We start from the raw sequence: 15,288 nt of genomic DNA, 5'->3' as shown, positions 1-15,288 counted from the left end.
TTGTGACACTTTTTGTGCGTTGATGCGAGGAAGCGCGTAAATCGAAGCACTTTTTTTGCAGAAATGTCATCAAATTGTACAATCCTTGTCCGAAGAAGCTCAAGAGTCATTATTAAAAGATTCCGCGAAGATTTTACAAGAAAATGTGATCGCAAAAAAAAAACACATTGAAGACGTTTTCGGTCGATTATTAATATCATGGGATCCAATCTTTTCTAGTTTGCGAAAAACTCCTGTGAAAAAATTACAATAATTGTCGCTACACGCAACAGAGCTGCTAAAGTGCTAGACCCACTTTCAAAACAGCAGCAGCAAGCTCTCATTTCGATGTAAATGTTGAAAGTGATGATGACGATGATGTATACAATTCCTATAACGATTAAGCACTATGCACAACTGAATATTGTATATTATTTGAATTAATATTGACGTTTTGTAGCCGCCATTTTTTTTTTCAAAATTAGATTTCGGATTCTTAATCAGCGACCTGAAACAATTTTAACAGAAATTGATCGATTTCTTTGTATTATGGCCAGCTTTTCGGCGTTTCAGCCCACTGTGCGACGGACGGTGAAAATGGATAGTGAAAGTCATGAAAATAAAATAATCCGAGGAAGCGCCAGTCCAAACATCCCGAGTTTTGCATCCCGGAGTTTTGTCAAGGACCAATCAGGTCACTTCACGTTCGTACCCTCGTCCCTCTACTTTTTGTTTCGGTTTCCAAGCAGATAAAAAACAACAAATAGATTTTTAGGCGAACGTTACTCAATCATCGTCGTAACGGTTTTTCGACCATAAAACATAAAAAACGGAGTTTTCTGACTTCAAATTCAAAATGTCATTTGAACAAGAAAAATTCTCGGTGACAAAAATGATGAACAATATCCCCAAAAAGCGCCCATTTAGTAGCGCTCTGCGGGATAAATCAAAACTAATAATGTACACTTTTGAACAGGCTGGTTATACAGTTAGGAGCAAAAGAAACGCAACAATTCGATGAATCACAAAACTGTTGAGTTTTGAAAAAAGAACAACAGGTCGATTTTTAATTCCAATTTCACGTTTATTGACGTAACATTTTTTTTTATACAGAGTGTTCCTTGTCAAAGTAATGACGTTATCATCTAGTTTTTTTAAATTATTGGATATTATAAATTTATTATAAGTTATTAGTCATTATTTTGATAGGTCTTTTAACTGTTAATACGACAGTATAAACATTTTAACCCCTTACATTTAAAAAAACTTGGGAAAAAAATTGTTGAAAATGAAAATAGTATATTATGCAACAAGTTTTATAAACGACACTTTAGACACGAGTTTTATGTTAGGCACGAGCGACGCGTAGCGGAACGAGTGTTTAATAAACGAGTGTCGAGAGAAGTTTATAAAACGTGTTGCATACTATACTTTTTCTACGACCAAATAAACAAATGAAACAAGCAACTTTTTTATTAAACGTTAATTTAAACATACAAACTAAATGAACATACAAAATAGGAAACCATATTTGAAGAATAGAACGAATTATTTCACTGCAATGACGTTTTCTTTTACGCCGGATGCGAAACTGATAAACGTCAAAATACCAACTTGATCCAAAAAATTCAAGCCGTGTTTAAAAAACTTAGTAACTGTTTAATATGCCGAAAACGCCCGAATGGACATCAAGTTCTGACTAATGAACAATCGTATTAAAAGTGACGTTTTATACACTATTTGTCAGTGCAAAATGTGACACTTTAGAGAAGGGAGTAGAAATTTTTTTTTTATTATTTTCTTTATTAATGATTAATTTATTAATTAGTTAGTTCAGAAAGGCATTGCTATTAGGTCAGTATTATTTGAAGGTATTCAACAATAATCAAACACGAACAAAAAATTACTTTAGAAAAATCCTGTTTGTTTTATTTCATTCCCTGTTGATTAATAATTTCTTCAAGTCCAAATGATACTGATCTAATACAGGGTGAGCAACAATAACTGTTTCAGTTGGCAATAACAAATTTTACATGAAATTTTCAAGAGTGTGAATTGTATCTATTTCGGTTTGTTTTATTGACATTATTGACAGCTGGCATACTTTTCAAATTTAAATGTCTTAGTTTGTGTAATCTTTTATTAATAAAATGGTTTTCTCGTTGGAACATGACATAAAAGTCACCAAAAGTCACCAGAATTTTTTTCTCAAGTTTTTTTAAATGTAAGGGTTAAAATTTTTATACTGTCATATTGACAGTTAAAAGACTTATCAAAATGATGACGAATAAATATAGGTTGCTATTTAAAAAAGTAGATGATGACGTCATTACTTTGACAAGGAACACTGTATAAAAAAAATGTTACGTCAATAAACGTGAAATTGGAATTAAAAATCGACCTGTTTTTGTTTTTTTTTTCAAAACTCAACAGTTTATGATTTATCGAATTGTTGCGTTACTTTTGCCCCTCACTGTATACAGTGTGGAAATTACTAATGGAATAAATTCAGTAATTTCAAAACTAATGACATTTGTCGAAAACGTTGAAACAGGTCGATTTTTTTTCATAATGTCATCTATTTTTGAGCTACGACGTCGTCACCAATTTTTTTAAATGACAACCCCCACTTTTTTCTTGTTTCTGATAGACCTTCATACTCCCTAAATGATGAATTAAAAAATTTAGTACCTTACATGACAATTTTTTTTGAGAAAATGAAAAATTTTACTTCAAAAATTTAATTTAATTTTTAATGTATGTACTTAATCTTTTTTCTAAGTGGTTATTTAAAATCGAGGGTTTATTTACTTCAATAGACCAAACAATTTAGAAGATTTACGACAGAGAATTCGCGCTGAAATGGAACAAGTCAGCCCTGACATTATTGAACGCGGTGTACAGTTTTTACACCGGGCCCAACAGGCCGGGCTTCTTTTCGGTATAAATCCATCTTTATTTAAAAGTTGAGAGTATGATGGCACTTGCGGTAATGAGGGTACGCAGTTTATTTTTATTGCTGGCTCAACGTGAGTTAGAAAGACTATATACTGTACGTAATGCCAGAGCTGATCACGTGATTACAATATCGCCGAATCGAACGGAGTATAGACTAGTTCTTGTACGTGTTGAACTAATTCCTCTTCGGCGGGATCCGCACGTTTTTTCTCCTCGACTTGGCGTCCACCACCAGCTGGGCCTGCCGCTTGAGGTAGGTGCGCGAGGGTACCTCTTCTTCTTCGTCGGAACCTGGAGGCGGAGGAGGCGCCGGAGAGGCGCCAGCTTGAGGCAAAGGAGTCCTGCGCACCAGGCCACTGTAAGGCGCCGGGAGCCACTTCTCTTCGAGCCCTTCGACAGTCACCACCTAAAACAACACCAATATTTCCCCAAACAACAACAATCCTCTCACGTTCTCCTCCACGACGTTTTCGATATTTTCGTTCTTGATTTTGTCCAGAACGCCTCGAAGGTCGCTCGTGATTTGTTCTATTATCCCCAAGACGTCGTCGCCGGACATGGCCAAAGGATTGATGCACAAGTGGAGCTCTCGCACGGCCCCCAAGACGGTTTTGAGCGCCTTGTCTTTGATTGCTTTGGTTGTGTTGGCCCTGCTGGAGCGCTGCTGCTCCTCTTCGATGAGGCTCTGCGTCAGTTCCATCTTCGTCGACTTCCTGAAGACAATTTCAAGGGAATTGGTTTATCGCACTTGGCACCCACCGTTCTGTCTCTTTCGCTTCGGCGTATTTGTAGTATTCGAGCTGCGAGTTCAGGTCTTCCAGGCTCTTCTCCAGCTGCTTCTTGTCCGCTTCCGATTTCTTCCGCAAGAGGATCAACCGTCCCAAGGTGTCCTTTTGGGCGCTGAACCTCTGGAGGACCTCGTCGGAGTTGGTGGCGCCGGTGGCTTGTTTGAGCACCTCGAACGCTCGGGCCAGGACGTCTTCGGGTGGGGACGGCGTGCCCGTTTCCTCGTCGGTGGCGGCGACCGTGTTGTCGTCGGCGGTGGCTGTCGACGGTCGTATTTGCGGTTTTCCGGTTTGGAACATCCGCTTTTCCAGCAGCTCTAGTTCTTGTTTGCGGCGAGTCACCAGGCGACGGCCTTCGCTGGTTTGCCGCTCTCGAGAGTTGGCAGTGGCCATCGCGGCCTTCTCTTCGCGGAGAAGGTGGCCGCGGGCGGTACCTCTCTTGCGGGTGGCTTCGTTCATTACCTGTTGAAAAATTTTTGCAACAGGGAAGTTGTCTAGGAGGAAATGCGATTGTTTTTTAATACTCCTGAACAAGTTTTGCAAGTTAGCGACAAATTTATCGTGAGATTTTGCAACATTAAATGCAAACGATCTCGTAAATAAAGCTCAAGGTTTGTAATTGGTACGTTTAAATTAACATTAAATAAAATGAAACTGTAAACGAGACGGAAAAAGAGAAAACATTTTACGAAAAGTACGGACTAGAAAAAGGAAACACTATTAATTAAATTATTACTGCAATTTGAATCACGATAGCTAAAACCACGTTATCACTAATTCAGTCAATAAATCTTTTCGAGTACAAAATAGTAGTTTATTTGACGAGTTTGTGTGTAAATTGGGTCTTTTTTGGCACGCGTGGACCATTTTAAACGAGCGTTTTAAAGGCCCACGAGTACTAAAAAAGGCCCAATTTACACACGAACGAGTTGAATACAATGTTTTTTTGTTCGACGAGCCCCTTAAAGGCTCCAAATAGCTTAAAACCTTTAAAATTAGCTTGACGTTTCGTTTTGACAAGTTGTGACATTTATCAAAATCCGTTCACATAGAAGAAAATTCTCAAATTCTGACAGTGTCGAACAAAAAACATATTTTTGCACAGAGGGCGATGATTCTTACAACATTGGACTATTTTCGTCGAGTTCTATTGGGTGATTCAAAATGATTGTGGATAAATATGGCAACTATGTACGAAAATGTATGTGGCAACTGTGTAGGTGGCGTAGAGATGAGTGAGTTGACATTATTTGTATGACATTTCATATGCGTTCATTTGATTTTTTTATTTCATTGCACGTTGACTTGACAATTTTCAAAATTGCGCGACAATGAACTGTCAAAGAAATGTCAACTCTATCCTACCCACACAGTTGCCATATAAATTTTCGTACATACTTGTACACTTCTGTTCACGGAAAAAGCATACAAGTCTTGAGAGAGATTTTTGCGATTTTTTGGTTGTGTAAATTTAATAGTTATTTATTTAACGAGTTCGTGTGTAATTTTGGCTTTTTTTTGGCATGAGTGGACCAGTTTAAAACTCGAGTGAAACGAGAGTTTTAAAGGTCCACGAATGCCAAAAAAAGCTCAAATTACATAAGAACGAGTTGAATACAACATTTTTTTGTTCGACGAGCCCCTTAAAGGCTCCAAATCGCTAAAAATCTTGAAAATTAGCTTGACGTTTCGTTTTGACAAGTTGTCAAATTTATCAAAATCCGTTCACACAGGAGAAAATTCTCAAATTCTGACAGTGTCGAACAAAAAAATATATTGTATTAAGTTCTCTGTATTTTTGTCATATTTTTCAAGTTGTCCAATAAAACTAACTAAAATCCCTTGGCATTGTCAACTCATTGAGTTGGTAATACTGAATTTTATTTTTAAATGGTACAACTGGAGTAACTCCCCGTTGTTGACGGCTTGACACTGACATCATTGAAAAATGATAAATAACATTTGACCGAGTTTCCGGAAATGTTGGTCATTTCCGGTGTATTTAAACAACATTGCCAACTGGTAGTTCAGTATTTCAAATTTAATTTCTTTTTACCGTTGATTTTTCGTCTCATAACCTAACTTTTTGTCGATATCGACGTCAGATATCTGTCAAATAAACCATCAAAACATGTACGGTTGCAGTGTTGCAAATAGTCAAATAAAAAAAATTGTATTGCCAACTTAACAATTGCTCTTGATCATTTTGACTACAAAATGGTGGTTTCTGACTTCTTGTATGAAGTTTTGTGGCGTAGAAAACAGTTCCTACCTACATAATTTCGCTCCGTCTTTCAAAACATAATTTTAAAAAATTCCTCCCTTCAATTATAACTTTCTCATACTCCAAGAATAGAAACAAACGATCACACCACTTCACCCTCCAAGGCAACCTACTTGCTGCAACCTATTAACATCAGCAGTCTGCTCCTCCAACTCCTCCTCGATCCTCTTGATGTTGCTCTCGAACCTGGCCGCATCTCTTTGCAGCGACTTCTTTATGTCTTTGTAACGGACCGAGATGTGGTTGGCTTCGCGCAATTGGACCTCCACGGCATGGATGCTGTTCTGCAGATCGCATGTCGCCTGAAATTTCCACTCGCTCAAAAAAAATCACCGAGCACGTCTTCCGTGTGTACTTTTTTGGTCGGCTTGTCCACCTTTTCGGCGACCTCCTTGAACGACTTCTGCGAGAGCAGCGTCTGGTACTCCTTGCCCAGCCGGGAGAGCAGATCTTGCCGCTGAAAGAAATTAATTAGACGTACCGCCGAACGGGAATTTTTTATTTATCGAACGCTAACTAATTGGCGAAGAGCGTTGCGGGTCTTAGAATAAATTATTTCATAACGTTCTCTTTTTTAACAGCGCCAGATATAATTAAGTTATGTGGAGTGAAAGAGTCGCATAACCCAAATTTTTCGTGTGGATAGAAAATATGGACAAGTTTTTAATCGTTAGGTTTGATAAATTACACTAATTGACAGCTTCGCTTTGGTCCTAATTTAGCGTCGTGTCAATTTGTACATTCTTTTGCATTCTAAATGTGTAATTTTTTCAAAAGAATCTGTTTAGCATTTAATATCCTAATCTGTAATTTATCAAATCTTGTTGACAGTAAGTTTACACAACATAATTACTTATCTGCTGTGACTCTCGATACGTTGACAGATCTAAGATAAATGTAGTTGAAATAAAACAGATCCAAATACACTACTCTGTGGTATTCCACGAAGAACTCCACATAGGGCTTGCTTTTTTTTTAAGATTTGACTCATCACAAGTGACTTACTTTACCTATTTTAGACAGACACTTAACTTAAGTAGGTACGTTATCCAAAGAAAAAAATCTTATAATATTTAGACGGATACTTTTTTTGAGTACCTAGTGTTGAAATTCGGTCTGGTGCAGAATGACATAACAGCAGTGGCGTCTCGTGGGTAAAAAAATTGGGTTGGCCAATTACTCTAAACATTCCAAGCAGCAGGAGTTTTGGGGGAAGAGAATTTAACAATTTATATTTTCATTGATGAAAAAGATATTCATTAATTAAATTCTAATCGATAATAATCCGAAACGGACGAAACATTTAAATTGTTGGAGTAATGATCAAACGATATTTTAAAATGGAGCCACACGACGTCACTGGTTCGCCTGTTGGAGCTGTGATGTTTTGTTGGTTGCATACCACGCAAAGTATCGCTTGTTTTGAAATAACTGTAGAGTGTAAAGCTTGAAAAATGTTGGTATTATTCGAAAATTACATGGACCTATCGTTCACTGCGTAACAGGAAAAAAAAAACATATTTCAAAATCAAAATACATCTATATTACAAAATAGTAGTTTATTTAACGAACGAGATGAATACAACGTTTTTTTGTTCGACGAGCCTCTTAAAGGTTCCAAATCGCTTAAAATCTTTAAAATTAGCTTGACGTTTCGTTTTGACAAGTTGTAACATTTATCAAAATCCGTTCACACAAAAAAAAATTCTCAAATTCTGACAGTGTCGAACAGAATTTTTTTTTATCCACACATCGCGTATAAGGCATTCACGATCTTTTTGGGACCGAGTTGGCTATGACCATCTAGTGATTTTGTTGGCAGTATCAATATTTTTTGTCGGTGATAACTAAATTCCCTAAAGGAAATTGACACTTTTTGTGTTAGGTTAGGTTGTTTTCAGTTTAGGGTTATATTTTCTGAATAGGTACATTGTTTCCGGATGTCTTAAATCTGGTTTGTCTTTTTTAAATTAAATTAAATCGTTTAATAGAAATTTTTTATCCTAATAAAATTATTTTGGCAATTTTGACTGTTCCTTTGACGGAAATTTAAATTATTTTTACACCCTTAATAAATCATTTAGTTTCTTACGAATATTAAAATAATAAATCTGGCAATGCGGTGGCAAGAAAATGTCGACACTGACAGGAAAAAAAATTGCATCCGTTGCATCACTGAGTCAGTTAGTCCAACATGAAAAGAAAAAATCCCAGTCCCAAAAAGATCGTGAATGTCTAATACCTACCTATATAAAATACTTATTTTCATTTAGCTACGCTACAGTATAATCCACGACTGAATTTTTAATATTTCAGTCATCGAAAATAAAAACTTGTAAATGATTTGACTCCAGTATCCAGTTGTTATCTTTTTGTGTGAAATAGATGTGGCAATAGGGGTGATGAGCTGTTGACGTCAAATTGCAAAAAGTTGAGTGTTTGAAGAAATGGATTTAAGAAAGGAACAATTTTGGCAGATGAAGGAATTGCAAAACAAACATAGCGAAAAGAAAAATGACGTAAGTGGATCCGACAAAAATGATCGAAATGTAAAAGATTTTCGCATTTTGTCTGTGAATTCAACGTTGCCAAACTTACGTATTGTTGACAGCTGATTGCAGAAAATGGCCGGCGACGATTCCGACTAATTATAATAATTTAAATTGAAAAGTTTCAAAATTGAATAAAATGCAAGTAGTGTAGAGTGATGCATTAAAAAATAGTGGAAAATGTAGAGAAATATCAGGTTGATGTTCTGAGACTTATTTCGTTAGATTTGAACCGAAAATATTTGTGGTGAAAAATGAAAAGATTTGTCTCTGCAGAGTTCAAGTTATGTTCTCCATTGAGATTTTTCGATGCAATTTTTTTTTCAAATTTTATTAGATAACAATAAAAAAGTAAACATTTAAAAACGAAAAAAAAAAAACAGTCAAACGTGTTTTGATAAATTTAAATAATCCACTTTTATTTAAAAAATAAAATTAGATTTTTAAAATTTTTGGACCTTTTTTTTTTCTTATCAATCTACCAAAGTGAAAAGTTAATAATGACACATCCACTGTATTTGGAATTATATTTCAAGTTGAGTTTTTTCTTGTAGAATATTTTTTACGGTTTTAATTTGTTTTTAATTTTCCAAATTTATTTTTTCATTAAATTTAAGAAATTAGTTTTAAAACACGATAAAGGAGAGAAAGTACGAAGAGGGAGATTAACACATTAAGTAAGGAAAAACATTGAAAAAATTAATTTAAGGTTTGTTAATTTTGAATATTCATGTTTTATTTAAATAAAATATTTGAAACATTATTATTTTATTTATAGGATTGTATTTTTTATCCTTTCTTGCTATCCACAATTTTCCGCCCAAAAATATCAACAAAAATTAATTTGAAATTTGCAAAAAACCAAAAAAACTCATATTTTTGGCTCCACACCACCAAAAACTGTACTTACACATAAAATTCTCAGGGGTAGATGTGACCTTGAAAGAATTTTGATTTTTTCTTCAAAAAATTCTGTTCTGTTCATTAAGGTATCGTTTTAGTTTGTGTTTGTTGACGACAAAATTGCTTTATGCTTTGCTAATACTGAAATACAGAAATTCAGATTCTTGGAAATTGAAACGTCATTTTCGTTTTGTTTTCATCTTGAAAAATCGATATTTCAGGAATTGTCACTTCAAAGATCCCGCAATTTGTGCTAAAATTAACAAAAAAACACCAACACTGGATTGTTACTCAAGATTACAACGGGGAGCGCTATTCAATGCGAAATGAAAAAAGTTGGGTTACATTATTATGTCAGTGGTTGTCACTTGAGTCAATTTATTGCAAATTAGCTATAATTGATTTAAATTTGTCTCCAGACTCTTTAATAGTGCTGTTATACTGATCCAGGCCTTCACTTTGGTCTATCACTACCTTAGAATACCTTGAATTTGAAAACATAAAAATTACTAACTAGATTTTTTTTTTATTTAATAAATTAATTTATCAGGTGATAGATTCTTGATTCGGATACAGACTACACTGCAAAAAATGGAGACACAATTTTGAAAACCGTTGGTGACGTCTTTGCGTGGAAACGGAAACGGCGGAAAATTAAAAATATGCAGCGGATCTAAACATGTTATCATCATTCCAAACTACTTACTATGAATAAGGGAAATTGTTTTTGCTTCTCCGATTATTTTGAAGCTTGTGTAATAAAGAATATTTGACGTAATGCATATATTATAATTCAGAATAAGTGGCATCGCGGTAGGCTTTGGAAATTCAAATTTACGTTGGCAGCAAGACCCTTGCTAATAATACCCTAGTTTCGATGCTGTTGGTAACCTTCGCTTTTAATTTGGCCTTGGTATTATCATTGGAATCGTTTTGTGTTTATTTTCTTGTTATAAGTATTTGGAATTTCCTTGTTTCATTTATGAAAAGTTTATTATTTGTCTGGGGGTTATCTCTGCTGTGGGTGAAAACCATGTCAAAATTATGTAACGCATAACCTCAGAATAAAGTAATGACGGTTTCACATGTTTACTAAATTTTTTGACATAACATAAAGCTCACTTTAGAGAATCAACGCCTACCGCGATGCCACTTATTCTGAATTATACTATATGTAAATTTATTGACAAGATGAGAGTTTAGATTTTTAATTTAATTTTTTTGTTACACAAGATATCCGCACACATAAAGTACTTATTTTTTCCGAGTTGCATTACAGCAGGCCTCACCATCGAATTTGTAAATATTCCAGTGAAAATTAATAATTACAAGTGATTTGACGTTTCCGTGAAATAGATGTGGCACCGTTGCATGACCGCGTCTAATCAACTGTTGACAAAGTCAGATCGTAAAAAGCTGAAAGCGCTGAAGAAACGTATCCAAAGAATGAATAATTTCGACGTAGCGGGCGATTTGCAAAACGAAAAAAGTGGAATGGAAAATCAACACAAGCGAATCCAACAAGCAAAGAAAAAAGATTTTCACACGTCTAGTCTCTGAACGCGTCGTTGCCAAACTTCCACGGTGTTGACAGCTGATTGAGGTTAGAAACTGACCAACGATTTATAATCATTTTAAATTGACACTTTACGTTGATTTTAACGCAAACAATATGACGTTCACATTTTGAAGTATTTGTGGTTAAATTCTGTAAAAATATAAAGTTGCGGCAATTTTTAAAAAATTATGCAAAATGTTGAAGAACGAGCGACAACGGTTTGTTCTTTTTTGCTCTACAAAATCCATCCGCTTCTCTTATGTTCTAAGGTTTTCTATTTTTGCTTTTAATTAAGCGTCAATGTAAAAGACTATTTATTGATAATATAAAAAATTGTTTGTTTTGTTTAGTAAAAAGTAACGTCTCAGAAGGATGCCAGAGCCCCGGAGGACTTAGTAATGACTACTTCTTGCTAGAAATTCCTATTTTTTCTTTTTTATTATTCTTTTACATTACTATCCCATCGATTTCTCATAAATCTTTGCTTTTCACTTTCTCGCCGTAGACTTTTCTATCTCCTCTTTCAGACTTTACCTTCCTGATCCTGTACTGTACCAGATCGAAAACTTTATTCTTGTCGATGATGTGCAAATCGAGGAGGCCCCGTATGTCATCGACGCCCTTATCATCAAAGGGCCCCACCACGGCCTCCAGCCTCTTGGCGAACGCCTTCAGCGCCGCCGTCGCCTCCGTCTTCTCCTTCAGCTCCTTCACCAGCTCGGCGATGTCCCTCTTGAGCTTGTGAATCTCGTCGACGTTCGACTTCCTTTCGGCCTCGCAGTCTTCGAACGCCGCCTTCCGCTGCCCCTCTGCAACCCACAGCTTTGATGCGCCACCGGCGTTACGCAATACGGCTCCCGTGTAGCCCCCATTTCAGAAAAATGGCGATCACGCCTTTTCCTGTGAGAAATGGCCGAGCAAATGAATTGGCTCTGGTAAGCGGAGCACACGGAACATTATTCACATACTTTACCAGCTTACCGTTAATTCCTCTGCGATTATTTAGTGTTATTCTCATGTGCGAGCGAGGCGTTTATTTTTACATCGCACAGTACAATTTCGCAAATTACATCTGGAGATAATTTCTGTGACACTCACCGGAAAGCTGGATCTTCTTCTTTATTTCCACCATTTGTTTGTTGATGTCGGCCGGAGTCAAATTGGCCCCTTGTTCCGGTCCTGTCTTCATTTTTGGCACTCTTGTTGGGACCCGAGAATTTTTAATATTTGCACCAACAGTTGGCAGTATCGACCAAGCAGGATGTGTTGTTAACGGTGACGTAAATTATTGTTTCAGATTGAAACCAGATGTCTCCCAACATGTTGATAACAAACAAAAAATTAAAAAGTTGAGATGTGTTCGGTACTAAAATTGTTACGAGCGTTTTCATTTCATGGCTGCCAACATGAGCAATGTGATTATTTTCTACTGAAACAGTTACTTTGTGTATAATCACCATAATAAATTAAAATTTACTTGATGCTATTAGTAAGCGGAAGTTTTTCAGTTTTTCATAAGAATTTGTTGCTTTCATGAGAATTAACAATAACTGTCCTTGGGAAAAAAGATCGTAAAATTTTTATTTGGCAAGTCATGAAGAAAACCGTTATGTACGAGGTACAAAGGGCAGTACCAACAATACAAAAATACAGGGTGATTTTGAAAGTTGTGCAGGTATATCCACCAGTGGTGATATTTTTAGAGAAAAAGGGGCTAAAAGTTTTTCTAAAAAGCCTTATACAAATGTCGATATTTTTCAGGAAAATGTTTTTCTAAAAAAGTTTGGGAGTCGCTGAATGTTATGAAAAAATTGGTCAAAAAAAATCATAGTAGACTTTTTTGTTGTCATTTAATTCAAAATTAAGTCACTGACAAGAACCTCGATCTTAACCTCAATTTAGCCTGTGGACATTCAGAGGTAGCGCGGCCAATCTACGGTTTTCTCAAAAGATACTTCCCAAAGCACGAACCTCTGTAAACGATGTGCAGCATTTTCGCGATTTCGGGCGTTTCCAAATCAATAAGCGCGATCTTGGTCGCCAACGAGAAGATCGCATTTCAATTGAAGAAGAAATTCTTCACGAAATTGAAAGCCAACCAAGCACAAGTTCAAAATGCCGCTGCTTTGATCTTTCATTTTATGCTTTTACTCACAATTACAGTCTTTTTACTTTGTTGTTTAAGCTTTTACTGTATTCTGAATAAATTGCCTGATATAATGCTTCAATAAAATTTCTGAAGCAAATCCATTGCTAAGGAAAATATGTAGGTACTCCAAATTTCCCTTTTGTTTTTCGAGTATAAATAAGGAGTCAGTAAATCCAGAAGTGATGTGTTTAAAATTGTCAACCACTGAGGTTTTCTTATGGCTTGGAAAAGGAGGTTGGTATTAAAATGTGCATTATGGGCAAAAAAGAAAAATCGGTTCGAATTAAAAAAAAAAAACAATATATTTGGAGATTTGTTAGAGTGAAATGCTCAATATGGATAGGCAAACAAGAGACTTGAAACAAACAAAAATAGTTAAAATATTGCAAAAAGCTCACTGTATTTTATTTTGTAAATTCTATCGCGCGTTCAAATGAAATCCTGGGCTGGGGAGGCGTTGGAAACCGTCAATTGTTTTGCTTTTTTAAAGCGTAGATTAGTTGGAGCATGTTGACAGCTAACCTACAATTTAGAGCCAAAAATGTTTTCTTTTTTTTCTTTCTTTGTAATGTTTTACATCAAAAATAGAATAATGTAACGATTCCTATTCTCCAAGCAAATATCTAAGGGCACCCTTTGCTGAAAAGAAATATGTTCAATTATGTCCCGATTAAACATAAACAAATGTCATTCGTGTCAAACGGCGGGAAATTCAAACTTTACACTGTTCTAAACGGTTTAATTTTTCCAACGCCTACTCAGCCCAGGATTTCATTTGAACGCCCGATATCACGGGCAGGTCGTCAGTCGGATGCGTTTGTAAACAAGTCGCGCATCGCGTAGCAACCGCTAAATGAGGCATAATTTTAATTGTCAAACATTAAAAATCAAATTAAATTAAACTCGCATATAATGACTATTAATCACTCGGACGATTCCACCACTCGCCTACGGCTCGTGTTGGAATTTTCATCCTCTTGAATAGTAGCCATCATTATGCGCTCGTTGAAGAATGTACTATTCTTCATGATGATTTTGGTGTTAGTATAGTACAGAACTGTAAACAAGGACACTAAAAAGGATTAAGCGATCCTGGGATTAAAGATAAGAGACAGCTTTGACGAAAGACTGAAAAGTACTAGAAATTTCTTCTTTCTTAATATAATGAAGTCGACTATTCTTTTACAACAGACAAACAATTCTCCATTTATATTTTCCAACCCATTAACTTCTGCAAAACTTTGTGAAATAAATTTAGATGAATTAAAATAAATGGATAATGCAAGATTTTCTCTGCATTTTGCATCTGTTTATAAGATGTGGGCGTACTCGTATTTAAGCGTTGCCACGATTGGGTAGTCAAGTATTTAATACATAACAGTTTTTACTAAAAGTTTTTGGTCTGGGTGTGACGTATTCCCCTCATAAGCAATTAAAGAAATTATTGGCGGGACTGTAATGAAAGAACTCTACCTTACACACTTTTGTAGTTTTTTGGTTATTTACATTATATCGCGCGTTCAAATGAAATCCTGGGCTGGGAAGGCGTTGGAAACCGTCAATTGTTGTGCTTTTTTAAAGCATAGATTAACTGGAGCATGTTGACAGCTAACCTAAAATTTAGAGCCCAAAAATCTTTCTTTGCAATGATTTACATTAAAAATAGAATAACTTAACGATTCCTATTCTCGAAGCAAATATCTAAGGACACCTTTTGCTCAAAACAAAATGATTAATTATGTTCCGATTAAACATAAACAAATGCCATTCGTGTCAAATGGAGGGAAATTCAAACTTTACACTGGTCTAAACGGTTTACTTTTTCCAACGCCTACTCAGCCCAGGATTTCATTTGAACGCGCGATATTAGTTTATAAAATATTTGTCTGTTTATTTATCTATTTGTATCCAGTTAATTTAAAAACTGACGGAACGATTTTCTTCGAACAAAATTTCTAATAAATGGGGAGATTGCTAAGTGTGTTTTGCACATTGTTTTATTACAGAATGACATCAAGAAGCTGTGCAATAAAAATAAATCTGTGCAGAGTTTATCGCGATATAGTGACCTCACCGCACGCTTATCTTTGTTCCTCCAGACTATTAATTTCTTCTAATTTTTT

At 35.6% G+C, this 15,288-nt stretch overlaps 1 protein-coding gene across 1 annotated transcript; it reads right to left on the bottom strand.

Moving 5' to 3' along the window:
* Window positions 1–1,437: 1,437 nt before the first annotated feature.
* Window positions 1,438–12,624, bottom strand: CCDC151 (Coiled-coil domain containing protein 151). The gene is made up of 7 exons (XM_069056331.1): window positions 12,115–12,624; window positions 11,551–11,825; window positions 6,362–6,463; window positions 6,120–6,308; window positions 3,697–4,184; window positions 3,389–3,650; window positions 1,438–3,343 (listed from the first exon to the last, which is right to left on the bottom strand). Exons 1-7 carry the CDS (start codon window positions 12,203–12,205, stop codon window positions 3,113–3,115), a joined length of 1,638 nt encoding a protein of 545 aa, XP_068912432.1. The 5' UTR covers window positions 12,206–12,624; the 3' UTR covers window positions 1,438–3,112.
* Window positions 12,625–15,288: the final 2,664 nt, after the last annotated feature.

This window comes from Tenebrio molitor, chromosome 8 (genome assembly GCF_963966145.1).
Source record: "Tenebrio molitor chromosome 8, icTenMoli1.1, whole genome shotgun sequence".
Lineage (NCBI taxonomy): Eukaryota > Metazoa > Arthropoda > Insecta > Coleoptera > Tenebrionidae > Tenebrio > Tenebrio molitor.
This window is presented reverse-complemented; position numbering and strand designations above follow the sequence as displayed.